The sequence below is a fragment of the Epinephelus moara genome, chromosome 16, assembly GCF_006386435.1.
Source record: "Epinephelus moara isolate mb chromosome 16, YSFRI_EMoa_1.0, whole genome shotgun sequence".
NCBI classification, from domain to species: Eukaryota; Metazoa; Chordata; class Actinopteri; order Perciformes; family Serranidae; genus Epinephelus; species Epinephelus moara.
In genome coordinates this window covers 39,674,259-39,686,449 of record NC_065521.1, presented here as the reverse complement: position 1 = coordinate 39,686,449, position 12,191 = coordinate 39,674,259, and the positions used below count along the sequence as shown (strand labels likewise).

The 12,191-nt window shown below is 39.6% G+C and overlaps 2 protein-coding genes across 6 annotated transcripts in view; one reads left to right on the top strand and one right to left on the bottom strand.

Annotated features, from left to right (window-relative positions):
- The window catches only part of tmem269 (transmembrane protein 269), a 14,738-nt gene extending 4,538 nt beyond the window's left edge, over window positions 1-10,200 (top strand). For 2 of the 3 annotated variants that reach the window (XM_050065090.1, XM_050065089.1), the window contains exons 3-7: window positions 2,500-2,647; window positions 3,770-3,867; window positions 5,272-5,415; window positions 5,515-5,715; window positions 8,052-10,200. In XM_050065090.1, the coding sequence (XP_049921047.1) occupies window positions 2,500-2,647; window positions 3,770-3,867; window positions 5,272-5,415; window positions 5,515-5,715; window positions 8,052-8,161 (701 nt within the window). In that variant the 3' untranslated portion in view covers window positions 8,162-10,200. Of the gene's footprint in view, window positions 1-1,110; window positions 1,161-2,499; window positions 2,648-3,769; window positions 3,868-5,271; window positions 5,416-5,514; window positions 5,716-8,051 lie in introns of all 3 variants that reach the window. The other variant, XM_050065091.1, reaches the window with a different exon arrangement.
- A 1,417-nt stretch (window positions 10,201-11,617) lies between these two features.
- Window positions 11,618-12,191, bottom strand: part of si:ch73-206d17.1 (tyrosine-protein kinase STYK1) — a 7,327-nt gene continuing 6,753 nt past the window's right edge. For all 3 annotated transcript variants that reach the window (XM_050065084.1, XM_050065087.1, XM_050065085.1), the window contains exon 10: window positions 11,618-11,870. In XM_050065084.1, the coding sequence (XP_049921041.1) occupies window positions 11,699-11,870 (172 nt within the window). In that variant the 3' untranslated portion in view covers window positions 11,618-11,698. The remainder of the gene's footprint in view (window positions 11,871-12,191) is intronic.

The following is a 12,191-nucleotide window of genomic DNA, read 5'->3' as shown; positions in this document are numbered from 1 at the left end:
TTGTGCCAGCTTTTTTGAAACATGTTGCAGGCATCAAATTCCAAATGAGCTAATATTTGCAAAAAATTACAAAGTTTACCTGTTCGAACATTAAGTAACTTGTCTTTGCAGTGTATTCAATTGAATATAGGTTGAAAAGGATTTGCAAATCATTGTATTCTGTTTTTATTTACGGTTTACACAACGTGCCAACTTCACTGGTTTTGGGTTTTGTAATTTATTTGATTACATTTCCAACAAATGTTTTAAACTGGGCAATAAAGCTGATAAATACCAGGAAATATGCTGTGTCAAAAGACGACAATGCAAAGCAACAGATTAAATATTATATTCAACTTATAAACTTTTTTGCTGAAAAGAATATATTTGTTATCACCAACATTTTCACCAGTAACTGTAACTATTCACTCATATATTGTGAAATCATACTGCAAATTCACAAACCTCATCCAATAGGACATAAAGAATCAAATGTATGACTGCTGTATGTTGACTGCATTTTTATTTGTGCTATATCGGATTATCACAAAACACAGTGAAGTTTACAGTTGTCCAGTTAGTTCACTTTGGATGATCCACTGTTATGACTTGGTTTCCTTGTTTTCTGTTGAGTCCTTTTTTTTTGTTACCAGGTAACATAGCAGGGTATTACATAACAAGAGCCTTCCCATCATGCTTTGCAGTCATTAGGCAGCAATCCAGATATAGAGACCTGCTTGAATTTGACAGTGTATCTGACTCTGGCTTTATCCCAGTGACCAAGACAGTGAATTAGAGTCAAACTTCACCATCAGATCTGCAACCTCACTGATTATGATGCACATGTGCGGCTCTCTGATGATGTTTACTTTGATTCAAGTTAATAAATCTGATTAATCATTTGGCAATGACATGATTTTCATACAAACTGCAGGCTGTTATCTGCGTTAACTGATGTGCTGTGTTTAACCCATGATCAGTTTTCAGATAATGATAATAATTCAAATGCCAGGTTGTAATTTGTTAAAAAAAAAACAATCCAAAGTGAGAAATGGAAAGCATGCTGCTGTCAAGTAAAAGTGCACGTTCATGTTGGCTTTTTGCTGTGTCTCATACGCTGTTTTCTTTCAGATGAAGAGTCTCTTGAACTCGCCTGGCTTTGGAATCACAGGAAGTTCAGGGTGAAAAACACTTTAAGGGTTGCTACTGCAACACTGAAACATATATTTAAAACTTTTGCAGGTCATTTATCTGTGCATTCTGTCTTGGACAGTACTATGACTTGAGAGAAAGTAATAAACTCACAAGGGAGGAGGCCGACAGAAATAGAAAACAAAGATTTCTTTGTTGGACTTCATTAAAAAACATCACAGCTTTGTGGGGGCAGAGGCAGGTTTTGGCTGGAGCGAGGCAGTGTCAGCAGTCATTCCATCTTGCTGACTGAGATGCAGCGTTTCTATCGTTCATACTGCAAATTTTGCATTTAAAAAAGTAAAGATATCAAGTTAAGTAGACTGTAAACAAATGAAACTATTACAATTGGCGATATAACCCCCAAAAAATGAAACAAGGGGAGGTTGTAGATCTATCTTCATACCACGCTCGCGGTTAAAGCCCAGGCTGCAGTGGTATTAATAGATTTCAACAGTGAGCTCTGTGAGTGCTGCTGCCATGCCCTTGTCTCGGGTCACTACGTTCAATCAGGCTAATTGATCTCACGTCTGGTATGTGTCAATGCAGTAGGTCCAACTCACTCTCACTATAGCCAGTGGTGTATGTGGTAGTTCCCTAAATGTTCAAAGCTTGTTCCCCACACCAGTATCTGTGTGTATTTGACCCCTTATGAGATTACATCTGAGCGCTAACACTTCACATGCATCCTGTTCAGACATGTATCCTTGTCATGTTTTTTTTTTTTTTTTTTATGTGTAAATATTATCTACTGATGCTGAACTTTACTGCATGCTGTTATTTTATTTTGTAACCGTTAAGATGATAATGTTAATTGCATAGCTATGGCTGATAACGAGGCACTCTGTAATGTTGCATGCTGTAGGCTGCGAATGAACGAATGTACAGTAACAAATGCATTTTAGTGATCTGAGAGTGGATGACTGTATCGTAAAGTCGGTCTCCGTCCAATAAACATACGTCTTGGTAAGTGATGCTTCTTTTACATTGGACAGGGGAATCAATTTTAAAGTTTTGATTTAAATGTAGTAAAAGAAAGAAACACACATATGCAAACATATAGGCCTACTATCATATCCTGCAGTATGGATTCCCACTAGATGGGGTACAAAATATTATTCAGTTATGACTGTAAAGCATTAAGATTACTTCCTCTTTTTTTTTTTACTCTTACTGGGATATAGTTATTAAACTGTTCCCACACAAACAGCTTCATGAAAAGGGAATGGTGACAGGATCATAGTAGGGATCTAGCTTTTAGCTTTAGCACAGCAGAGGTTATTGACCTGACACAGACAACTACTAACTGATGTTGTCGTGTGGTCTCAGGTCTCTTCCAGTGTACCAACAAGCTCGTTCTGAGTGAGGAAGCCACGGGACTCCAGATCAAAGAGTTTGCACGTAAAAATGCAGCTAATGCTCTGTCAGTCGCCAACATGGTCATGGGCATGGCCTCCATTCTCAGCGGTCTAAACGGGTGAGTAAACACATTGTTACTGGATTTTACTGTCGGAAACGTACAGAAATAGATAAATTGAAATACTGCAGTAAAAAGTAAGGAGTACCATAGGTTTTTGAATTCAAATTTTATTCATTGTTGTGGCCCTGAGGGGCCAAAAATATCACCAAAACATAAAAAACAAAACAAAATTAGCAATACATATCACCAAAACAGAAAAGACAACAGATTCACAAAACCAATTTAAAAAATACTAAAAAAAAAAAAAAAAACAGTACAAGAAAAATAATTTGTTGATGTGATTTCTGTTTTACTCATATTTTTACCTTGGGGCCAAAATATTTACGAAAATTTTGTCATAAAACCATAGGTAACACCTTACTTTAAAATTTTATATATATATATATATATATATATATATACTTAATTACTTACTTCTACTTATTACTACTTAATTGATTCATTTATTTATTTATTTTTTTAAGTATGTTTCTTTGTTGTTTTGTTTAGTTTTCTTAAAACCACGGGGAAATCTTTATTTTTTATTCATTTATTTTATTATTTTTATTGTCCTTTTCTTCTTCTTGTTGTTTGTTTTTTCTGTTTGTTGCTGAAAAAACGGTAACAATGAGTAGGACCAGTGGTATGTTTTTGTTATACATTGTTATTGTGGTTTGCCCCTCAGGGCCACCGTACTTACTAAAAGTTTGAAACCATAGGCAAGTCCTTACTTGTTGTTAAAATTATTATTTTAATACTATCATAATTTTTAATGCGTTTTTTTAACTGAAAAAAGATAACAATAATTACAACCAACAATGTTTTTTCATGCAGTGTTGTTGTGTTTTGCCTCTCAGGGCCACCGTACATTAAGTAATGCTTGTAATGATAACAGATCTCTGTCTTTACCAGATGAACTTCTGATAAAGTTCTAGTAAGAAATGAAAAGGCTACTGTCAGGAAGCGTGATCTTAAGATTTATTTTCTCTGGAAGAATGACGATTCTTTATCTCTATTTGTAATCCTCCCAGCACCAGTCTCAGCCCTCCTGCACCGTGGAGACCCTTCAAATATTCTACCCTTTGAAACGGGTTGCTGTCATCAAATAGCTAAACCTAGCACTCACTTGTTTTTGTCCAGGCACCATCATGCTGCATGTTGGCTGGTTCTGATTGGCTACCTGCTGGATTTGGCAGACGGAGCAGTTGCCAGGCGACTCGATGCCTGCTCTGCACTGGGTAAGTGGACTGTTGTGGTCAATAGCTCTTACCAAAGATGAACTTCAGCTGGCGTGTTGTTGGCAGGGCTCGCTGCACAGTCCTTTGTCCGGACCTTCTAATTTGGCCGCGCAAAGTCATAAACAAAGGGAACCAGTAAAAGGAAACTCAGCCCCTGAAATACTCTGGATAGTCTTACAAAGTCCCCAACAGCAGAGTCATGCATATTTAATGTGATGTAACTTGAACTTTATCAAATCAGTTTCTTTTACTATATTTCTAAGGACGTTACACACTTTTCAGGGATTTGAGTGTGAATGACATGACAGCTCCTCTGTAGCCTCCCGATTAAATAACAAACATCCAATGCTAATGCACAGCCTATAAAAAGTAGCACTGTGGCTTGTTTTCAGAAGATCACAGCAATGTTTATATTAAACCAAGAGGCACAAATAGCTGTTTTACAAGCCTCCTGTGTTAAAGTTCACATTTTCTCCGAAGCCCAAAATAGCTCCCAGGTGCATCACAATACACCGCTGGCTGCACATTTCAGGGGGCTTTGTGTCCCGACAGGGTTTTTCTGCATGACTTTGCAGGTGGATGTTGTTGTGCCCCCCCATGTATTTTTGTCAAATGAACAATCACTTTCTGATTAAGCAGCCTAATTCCACGGGATCACGCACCAATTGTCTCTGTTATCCCGTTGCTTTGGGTTCTCTGCATATCTGAAATTGCTAAAATTGTTGACCCTGGGCTGTGGAATTCCACCTCGGTCATTTGAGCCCGTGGCCTGAATCACCTCATCCTCATCTGCTGAAAACATGCTCTGTGCTCCTGAGGGATAAAGAGACGCGGCAGTGGAGAATGTTGTTTGTAGAATGGCCTGTCGTTGGGCTGACACTGAAATTTCCACTTTGAAAATTTTGCACGTACACCACCCGCTGTCATGTGTCAGTAACACTGGCAAAGACCGTACTGGAGAGATGATAACATATCTGCAGTGACTTCAATAGAATGTAAACTCTTGACCAGGGAACTGTCACATTGAAATAGAGTAGTAACAGAACAGCTGGCGCTTGCTGGTAGCTTTTTTAAAGCCGATGATTCAGAATACTCTATCTAGCTATCCATCTATCTACCTTTCTATCTATCTACCTATCTACATTTCTATCTACCCATCTACCTATCAATCTATCTACCCATCTACCTATCAATCTATCTACCCATCTACCTATCTTACCTATCTACATTTCTATCTATCTACCTAACTACCTATCGACCTATCTATCTATCTATCTATCTATCTATCTATCTATCTATCTATCTATCTATCTATCTATACCTACCTATCTACCTGTCTATCTTATCTTCTTGTGACGCTCACAGAGCCCCATCAGTGTTCACATTTGTCCTTGTCCTGTTCAGGTGCGAAGCTTGATGATTTCGCTGACTTCACAACATTCGGGATCGCCACGTCGTTGCTCCTAAGGACATCTGACCTGCTGGACAACATCCTGTGCGTGTGTTATGTCCTGTCCGTGTTTGTCCGCCTCTGTTTCTTCTCAAGCGGTAAGTTCCAAAAATGTATATTATTATTTGTTATCGTTTGATGTATGCTGCTTACTATTTAAAGGATGAAGTGGAGATGTGTTCTGGTTTGGTCACCAGGGATTCCATTCATGTACCGCGGCCTGCCCTGCATCTACTCCTCAGCCATCCTGGCCAGTGCCTCTCTGCTGTCAGGGGGAAACCTGGCAATGCTGCGGGTCATTGCAGTGGCCATGATCCTCTTTATGATCAGCCAGAACTTCTATCCCCATGACAGAGTGCTGGAGTCCCAGGCCTGGAAGAAAGTAGTGTATGCTGGAGGTAAAGTATAATTCACTTCTCTCTTGGACAAGACCTTAACTATCAGGAGTAATAGTTTCATATGTAAGTAAAGTATAAGTATCATTCATATTAGAATGCAAATACAAATTTCAGGTACAACATTTATCATCTGCATGTAGTAGTGGTATCTAGCCATGTAGATCGGTTCAGGGTTTTTTCTGTCAATACATGCAGCTGCTTTTCATATTAAAATAGACACCCCAAAATTAAAAATACATATTTTCCTCTTACCTGTAGTGCTATTTATCAGTCTAGATTGTTTTATGTGAGTTGTTGAGTGTTGAAGATATCAGTTGTGGAGGTGTCTGCCTTCTCTTCAATATAATGGAACTAGACGGCACTCAGCTTGTGGTGCTCCATGGTCCCTAAAAACATTTGAAAAACTCAACGGCAATGTGTCTTTCCAGAAATCATGACCCAGTTACTCAATATAATCCAATGGCCTTGTTGTGAGTAACTATTTTCCTCCTACCGAACTACACCAGCCAACCATATCACTGTGCGGAAGGAAGCGTGCATCTACTCATGGATGAGACATGAGTGGCATCCTCCTCAGCTCAGCTGTAACGTTAGCTAGCTCAGTGGTGCTGTAAGTGAGCTAGTAGTAAATGTCTGCTTCCTACAGCATGTTCCCGCAGGAATGTTATCTAAAATCATGGAGAAATTAACAACATCAGCAGCCAAGATTACCTGGTTCACTGACATTAGCATGTAGCTACATGTAGCAGTGTACTTGCAGCCAGAGAATGACTATAACAGAGTATAGATTTTCTACCATGAAAAAAAAAAAATCACCTATAAAAGTTTCCAAACCAAAATCTTCACAATGTTCCAGCAGGAAATAAGATCTTATATCAGAAAGAAATTAAAAACATCAGCAATCAGGATTACATGTTTCCCAGATGTAAACACTTGGCAGTAGTGAGCCTGCAGCAGATGACCATTTAAAGAAATCCAAGCAAAAGGAAGAGTGCATCTATTCATGACCGATAGGCTCATGCTCGTGACAGACTGAGATGTAAACATTTATGACGTTAGCTAGCTCAATGGAGCTAGGTGAGCTAGCAGTATGTGTGTGTTTGTAAGGTAATTAAGCACAGCTAGTTCGTCTAGGGTTTGACAGTATACAGGATGGTGTGTCAGTCAGAACACAGGAATGAACTGCACTGTTTCCCAACAGGATTTACTGAAGAACTCTAACATTCAGTATTAAATCAGTCTGGATTAACATATAAATCACCATTAGGTACTGGCAGTTGACAACAAGTTATAATAATCTACTGTAAGGCCTAAATAAAAATGCCTGTATACATATACAGTATATCAAGATAAATAGATAGATAAATGTATCTATAAGCATTAAATAATTATTTAACAGAACAGACCTGAAGTTACATACAGATGAGAATATTACACTTCAGAGAAATAAAAAAACTTTATCTATTAACAAAGTAACAAGGGACAATGGCAACACCCTGTGGTTAAGTGAGGGTACTATAATGGTGTCACACATAACAGACATTTCTCCTCACAGGGAGCAGCTATTAGTCTCAGTTTTCACAACAGCATAAACGGTACTTCTTTGTCTTAAACGTATGCCAAATAACAGTAACTAACGTAATATTTCCTCCTGTCAATTACAGTCTATGCTTTGCAGCACTACTGGGATATCTCTTAGCACATTGCGCACTTACGTGTTCTTACACTTAGAAAATACGAACATAACAACGAAGCAACAGGCACTTGCGTTCCATCATTGACTCAATGGATTACACAGGAAGGATGTTAACTGTCATCGGTAAGTGACTCCAAACCACGAGGCAAGGCAGGCTAAACTATTACACTCACTCACTTTCCACACAACGAAAGGCTAACTTTTAATACGTCATCTATGCCCAGCACATGTCAGTAGTAATCATCATTAATCATTTCTAAGAGTCTAAGCCTTTTATATAGCACGCTTCCCTCTTGCTCGGCGATACAATTGGCAGGTGTAGTTTGGTAGAGAGAAATTAGTTCCTAAATGAAACCACTCACAACAATGTCTGTGGATTATCTTGAGTAACTGGGTCATGATTTCTGGAAAGAGACATTGATGTTGAGTTTTTTAATTGTAATTTTTGGTGCTTTAAGCACCACAAGCCAGTGCCATCAAGTTCCATTATATTGGAGATAATCTCTACGGCCGATATCTCCAACTCTCGGCAACTCACATCAAAACAATCTAGACTGATAAATAGCACTACAATATGTATTTTTGATTTTGGAGTGAACTGTTTCTTTAACACTCAACTTCTATTTTCTTTTGTTTCCAGGGGTCATCATGGTGTTCTGCTCTTCCTTCCCCCCTGCATGCGTGTACTACCTGCTGTGGTCAGTCTCCTACATTTTATTCCCAACATCCCTTTGGAGCAGTAAAGTGTAAAATGGGCGCTGGCCGTGCCCCAAAACTCCCAAATAGTTTACCTCTGACCCATCCGGGTGAACTGAGGCTTCCAGACTGCTGCTGCTCCCTTCTGTCATGAGGATCCAAGCTGAACATGCTCATGCTCCACAGGCGAACACTGGCTCTATTTGACCTTTATTTTAATGTGACACCTCTGAGACAGAACCCACACTGAAGACAGTTAGAGTGAGGGAGGGGAAGGACATTTTAATGTTACTAGTAATGATTAACCTTAATGTCGTTTTATGTAATTGTTGCATTTTTACTGAAGCCGGAGGTCGGATGGCTTGTTCCACAAACTCAGTTTTCATCAGGTTTATCTCCTATGTAATCTCCCTACTTCGGTATTAATCCAATCTTTCATTGATGTTGTGAGCACGCAGCAGCAGGTCAGAAAATTTTCTCACAGGATAATACGAAAAGAAATTTCAAATTAAATAATGACATCGATCTCTCATATATTTTTGCTTCTAATTTGGTTTTTAGAATGTTTAATTTTGTAATCTCACATGAGATCACTTATTCTGATGTCCACAGTGTTAAGCAGTAATTAGTGTTCAAGTGCTACAGTATTAAGGGAAAGCATTTAATCTATTCTATACAAGATTTCCAGTGTCTTTTCTGGTTAATCTAGAACACAGTATTGGGCATTCATACGGCACTATGATCAGTCTTGTGTTAATGACTAATGTTTGTATCAGGGTCGGGGTCACTTCACTTTCATTCAGGTCAGGATGTTTCTTTCAAATCCACCTCTCCGAATAAGAACCTTTCAAACATGATGGTGCAGTCATTCCTATGATTAGAGTAGCTGTTTGGATGTATGTTTTCAATAAGTTCACTTGAAAGTCAATTGACCCTGACTCTGGCCTGTGTGAATTTAGTTTTTCAGACTTTTAGCTTTTTGCCAATTTGTGGCTCTGTCCGAGAAACAATGCGTTAGATTTCCATATTTCTTCTGTGTCATTTTATTCAGTCATTGTATGTATTTGCCTCTGTTTTAAGAGGCATTGTAGTTTAAATTCACACTGAATCACATCTTGTAGTACTCCTCTGACTACGGCTGAAGCAGTGACATCAGTGCTGCAGGCGGAGTCAGGAACACGAGTGGACGTTGCAACCCGTAAATAGGACCGCAGCAGCAGTTTTCTGCTTCGTGATTCAGTGTGAATTTGCCCTCAAAGAGCGACAACACACAGGCTGCAAATCCTGCTTTTCCTGCCACCTAGTGGGGAAGAAATCACCTCACTGTAAGCTCTGCCTGGTGTTGTAACATTGCACTACAGTTGATGTTGGCTGTGCTCACAAATGCACCGGACCAGTAGTGATAGAGCTGCGGTGAAACTTTAAAAACCCACAAGGAAGGAGAGTTTAAGTGTGTTGCTAATCTTTAACTTGGCCAATATTCAGTTTGAGGGACATCATTTTTTTTTGTAGATGGGTCCTTTTTCACTCACAGTTTTAGTTCAGTGATTTTAATGATTTGAACCCTCTCATAAGCAACTCATAGTGTTAGCAATTTATCTAAATGAGCCTCCCTGATAGAGTATTTCTAGGGAAAACTAAAACAGTATTTTATAAATCAAGAAAATTAATACAAAAGGTTCATGTCTTCTGGTTCTGATATCAATCTAAACCCACTATGGTTCTTGACATGGCTCTAATGACTAATCTGATTAGAATCTACAGTGTTAGGTGCATACACAGACTGAACACAAATCTACTCTAGTACATTCAGCTTTCCTGTGTGGGTGCTTTGGTTTTCAAACTGTGAAGTCACAGTAATGTATGCATCCCAAGAGCATTACAGATACAAACACTGTACTTTGCCCAATGATTAAAGAAAATCTTAATGAATAGTAAAATCTGTGCTTTTACATTTACTGTCTGTATATTTTTGGCAATAAAGAGGTAATAAAGAAACAACTTGTTTTCAGTGTCATTAATTCATCACAGTAATGTTTTACTGTAAAACTGTTTACATATATATATATATATATATATATATATATATATATGTGGGACAACGGGGTTGTACTGAAATTTTCAGAATTGGGGTCAGAGGTCACCTACAGGGTCATTTCAGGAGTAAGAGTAATCCCAACGTTAGATACGTATACGGACATGAATGGAGCCTTCTTGTTGTATCCAACATTCATTTCATTCATATTTGTGCATGTTTTCTTATAATTTACAGATACGGACAAAACAAAGCGACACCGCCGGAGATCATGGGGGCATTGTAGTGTAGTTCATGTGAGATACAACTATAGGTGTCACAGTGGGCACTGTCGACCTGCCATACATGCCACTTTCTCAGTTAACCCAGTAAATTTCCACTAACCCTGCCTCTCCATCACACCCACCTCATCAAGCCAACTGCTCTCACCTGTGGATCATTACCTCTGCCAGTATAAAGACTCCTGCTTCACAGACTGTCCTTGCCAGATTGTTCTTTGTCAGTCAGTGCAAGACTTTCCAGCAAGTGTTCTCAGACTGCTTTGTTGCTGCTGACCTCGCCTGTTTCTGACTCTCCTGCTTCGCCTGCTCCCCGGTAAACCACTCAGACTTCTGTCCCTGACCAAGAATTCTGCTTCCATGTTCCTGGTTTCTGTTCGCCTGGTTCCTGTTGCTGTGTGGAGAGACTGTCAGTCGATTCTACGTTGTGAGTTTACCTGTTATGCTGCCTGAGATTTCCTGTGCTATGGATTACTTCTCCAAGGGGCTGGACATTCTGCCATCCTCTTATCGTCACCGCTGGTTCCTCGACTCCTTGCCTGGCGCGACCAACCTACTGTCTGCTCCTCACGGTACCACTGCACGTGATTGAACTGTCTGGTGTGTGTGCATCAAGCAGACGCTAGAGACTCTCCTGCTTTCTGCTTCGGCGTGTCTCGCAGAAGCTTTTTGGACTGATCCTGTGCCTCGGGAGGCCTCAAGCTAAGAGGGTGACCTTTCTAGTTGTTACACTCAATGGCCATTATAAACTTCTTCTTGTCTGTGGTGCTGCATCTGGGTTCTCACCACACCTGGGACAGTAGGAGTCAACAGCCATTTAAAAAATGGTGTAACAGAACACACCAGTAATACATGAAAATAATCCTCCATCCATGTGTCATGATGCATTTAACGGCCTTATAGACCACCACCGTCTACAACCCTGCCTCCATTAAATGGTACATTATTGCGACCTCCTCCAGTTTTTCCTGGGGTGTAATTCCCCCAGGTGGATTTGTCGGTCCTCTTCCTCCTTTTTCCACTGATTGTCCCCTCGCCATACATATTTGACAGTGCATATCTTTTGAGCAGAAAAAGCTTAGGGAGAGTAAGGTGACTCTGTACCTACCTGACATTTTAGGCTTTCATTCATTGAAAGGGCATCGATTAAGGATACAGTTTGAGGGATTCAAATGAAGGTCAAAAAAGCCCACCAAACCCATTTTCCCCTGGTATTTAATAGTAGAAATTCAGCAATACTCGGTTGGTGGGTTTTGTTGCTTTTGGTAGCACATGAGCCTATGAGAGCAGTCCTGCATTTCTGTTGTACTCAAATACATCAATGACCTCAGGAACACAAATGTCTTTAGTAGAGGCCAGATGCTGTGAAGCCTCCAACAGCTTGATGATGGCCGAGAACGCAGGTCGGTCTTTGAAACTCCACATCCAACAATACTTCATCAGATCGTACCTAGAAGAAATTTCAAACACATCTGTGTTAAAGGAGTTGTTTGACCTTTTCATAGATAACCTTAGTCGCCGATGACACTCATGTCTGAAGTTAGAAACTACTGCGAGCAGCTGGTTAACTTTGCATAAAGACAGGCAGCCTGGTTCGGTTCAAAGGTAACTAAATTCGCCCACCACCATCTTATGAGTTTTCCACTTTGGTTTTTGTAGCCTACAGATTAAACAAATGAGAGTGTGTTAATCAGCGAGTTTTAGATGTACTATTAGGTGGATTTTTTTTAATCTCTAGAAAGAGATCAGTCTAGCTACCCCCCCCCCCCCC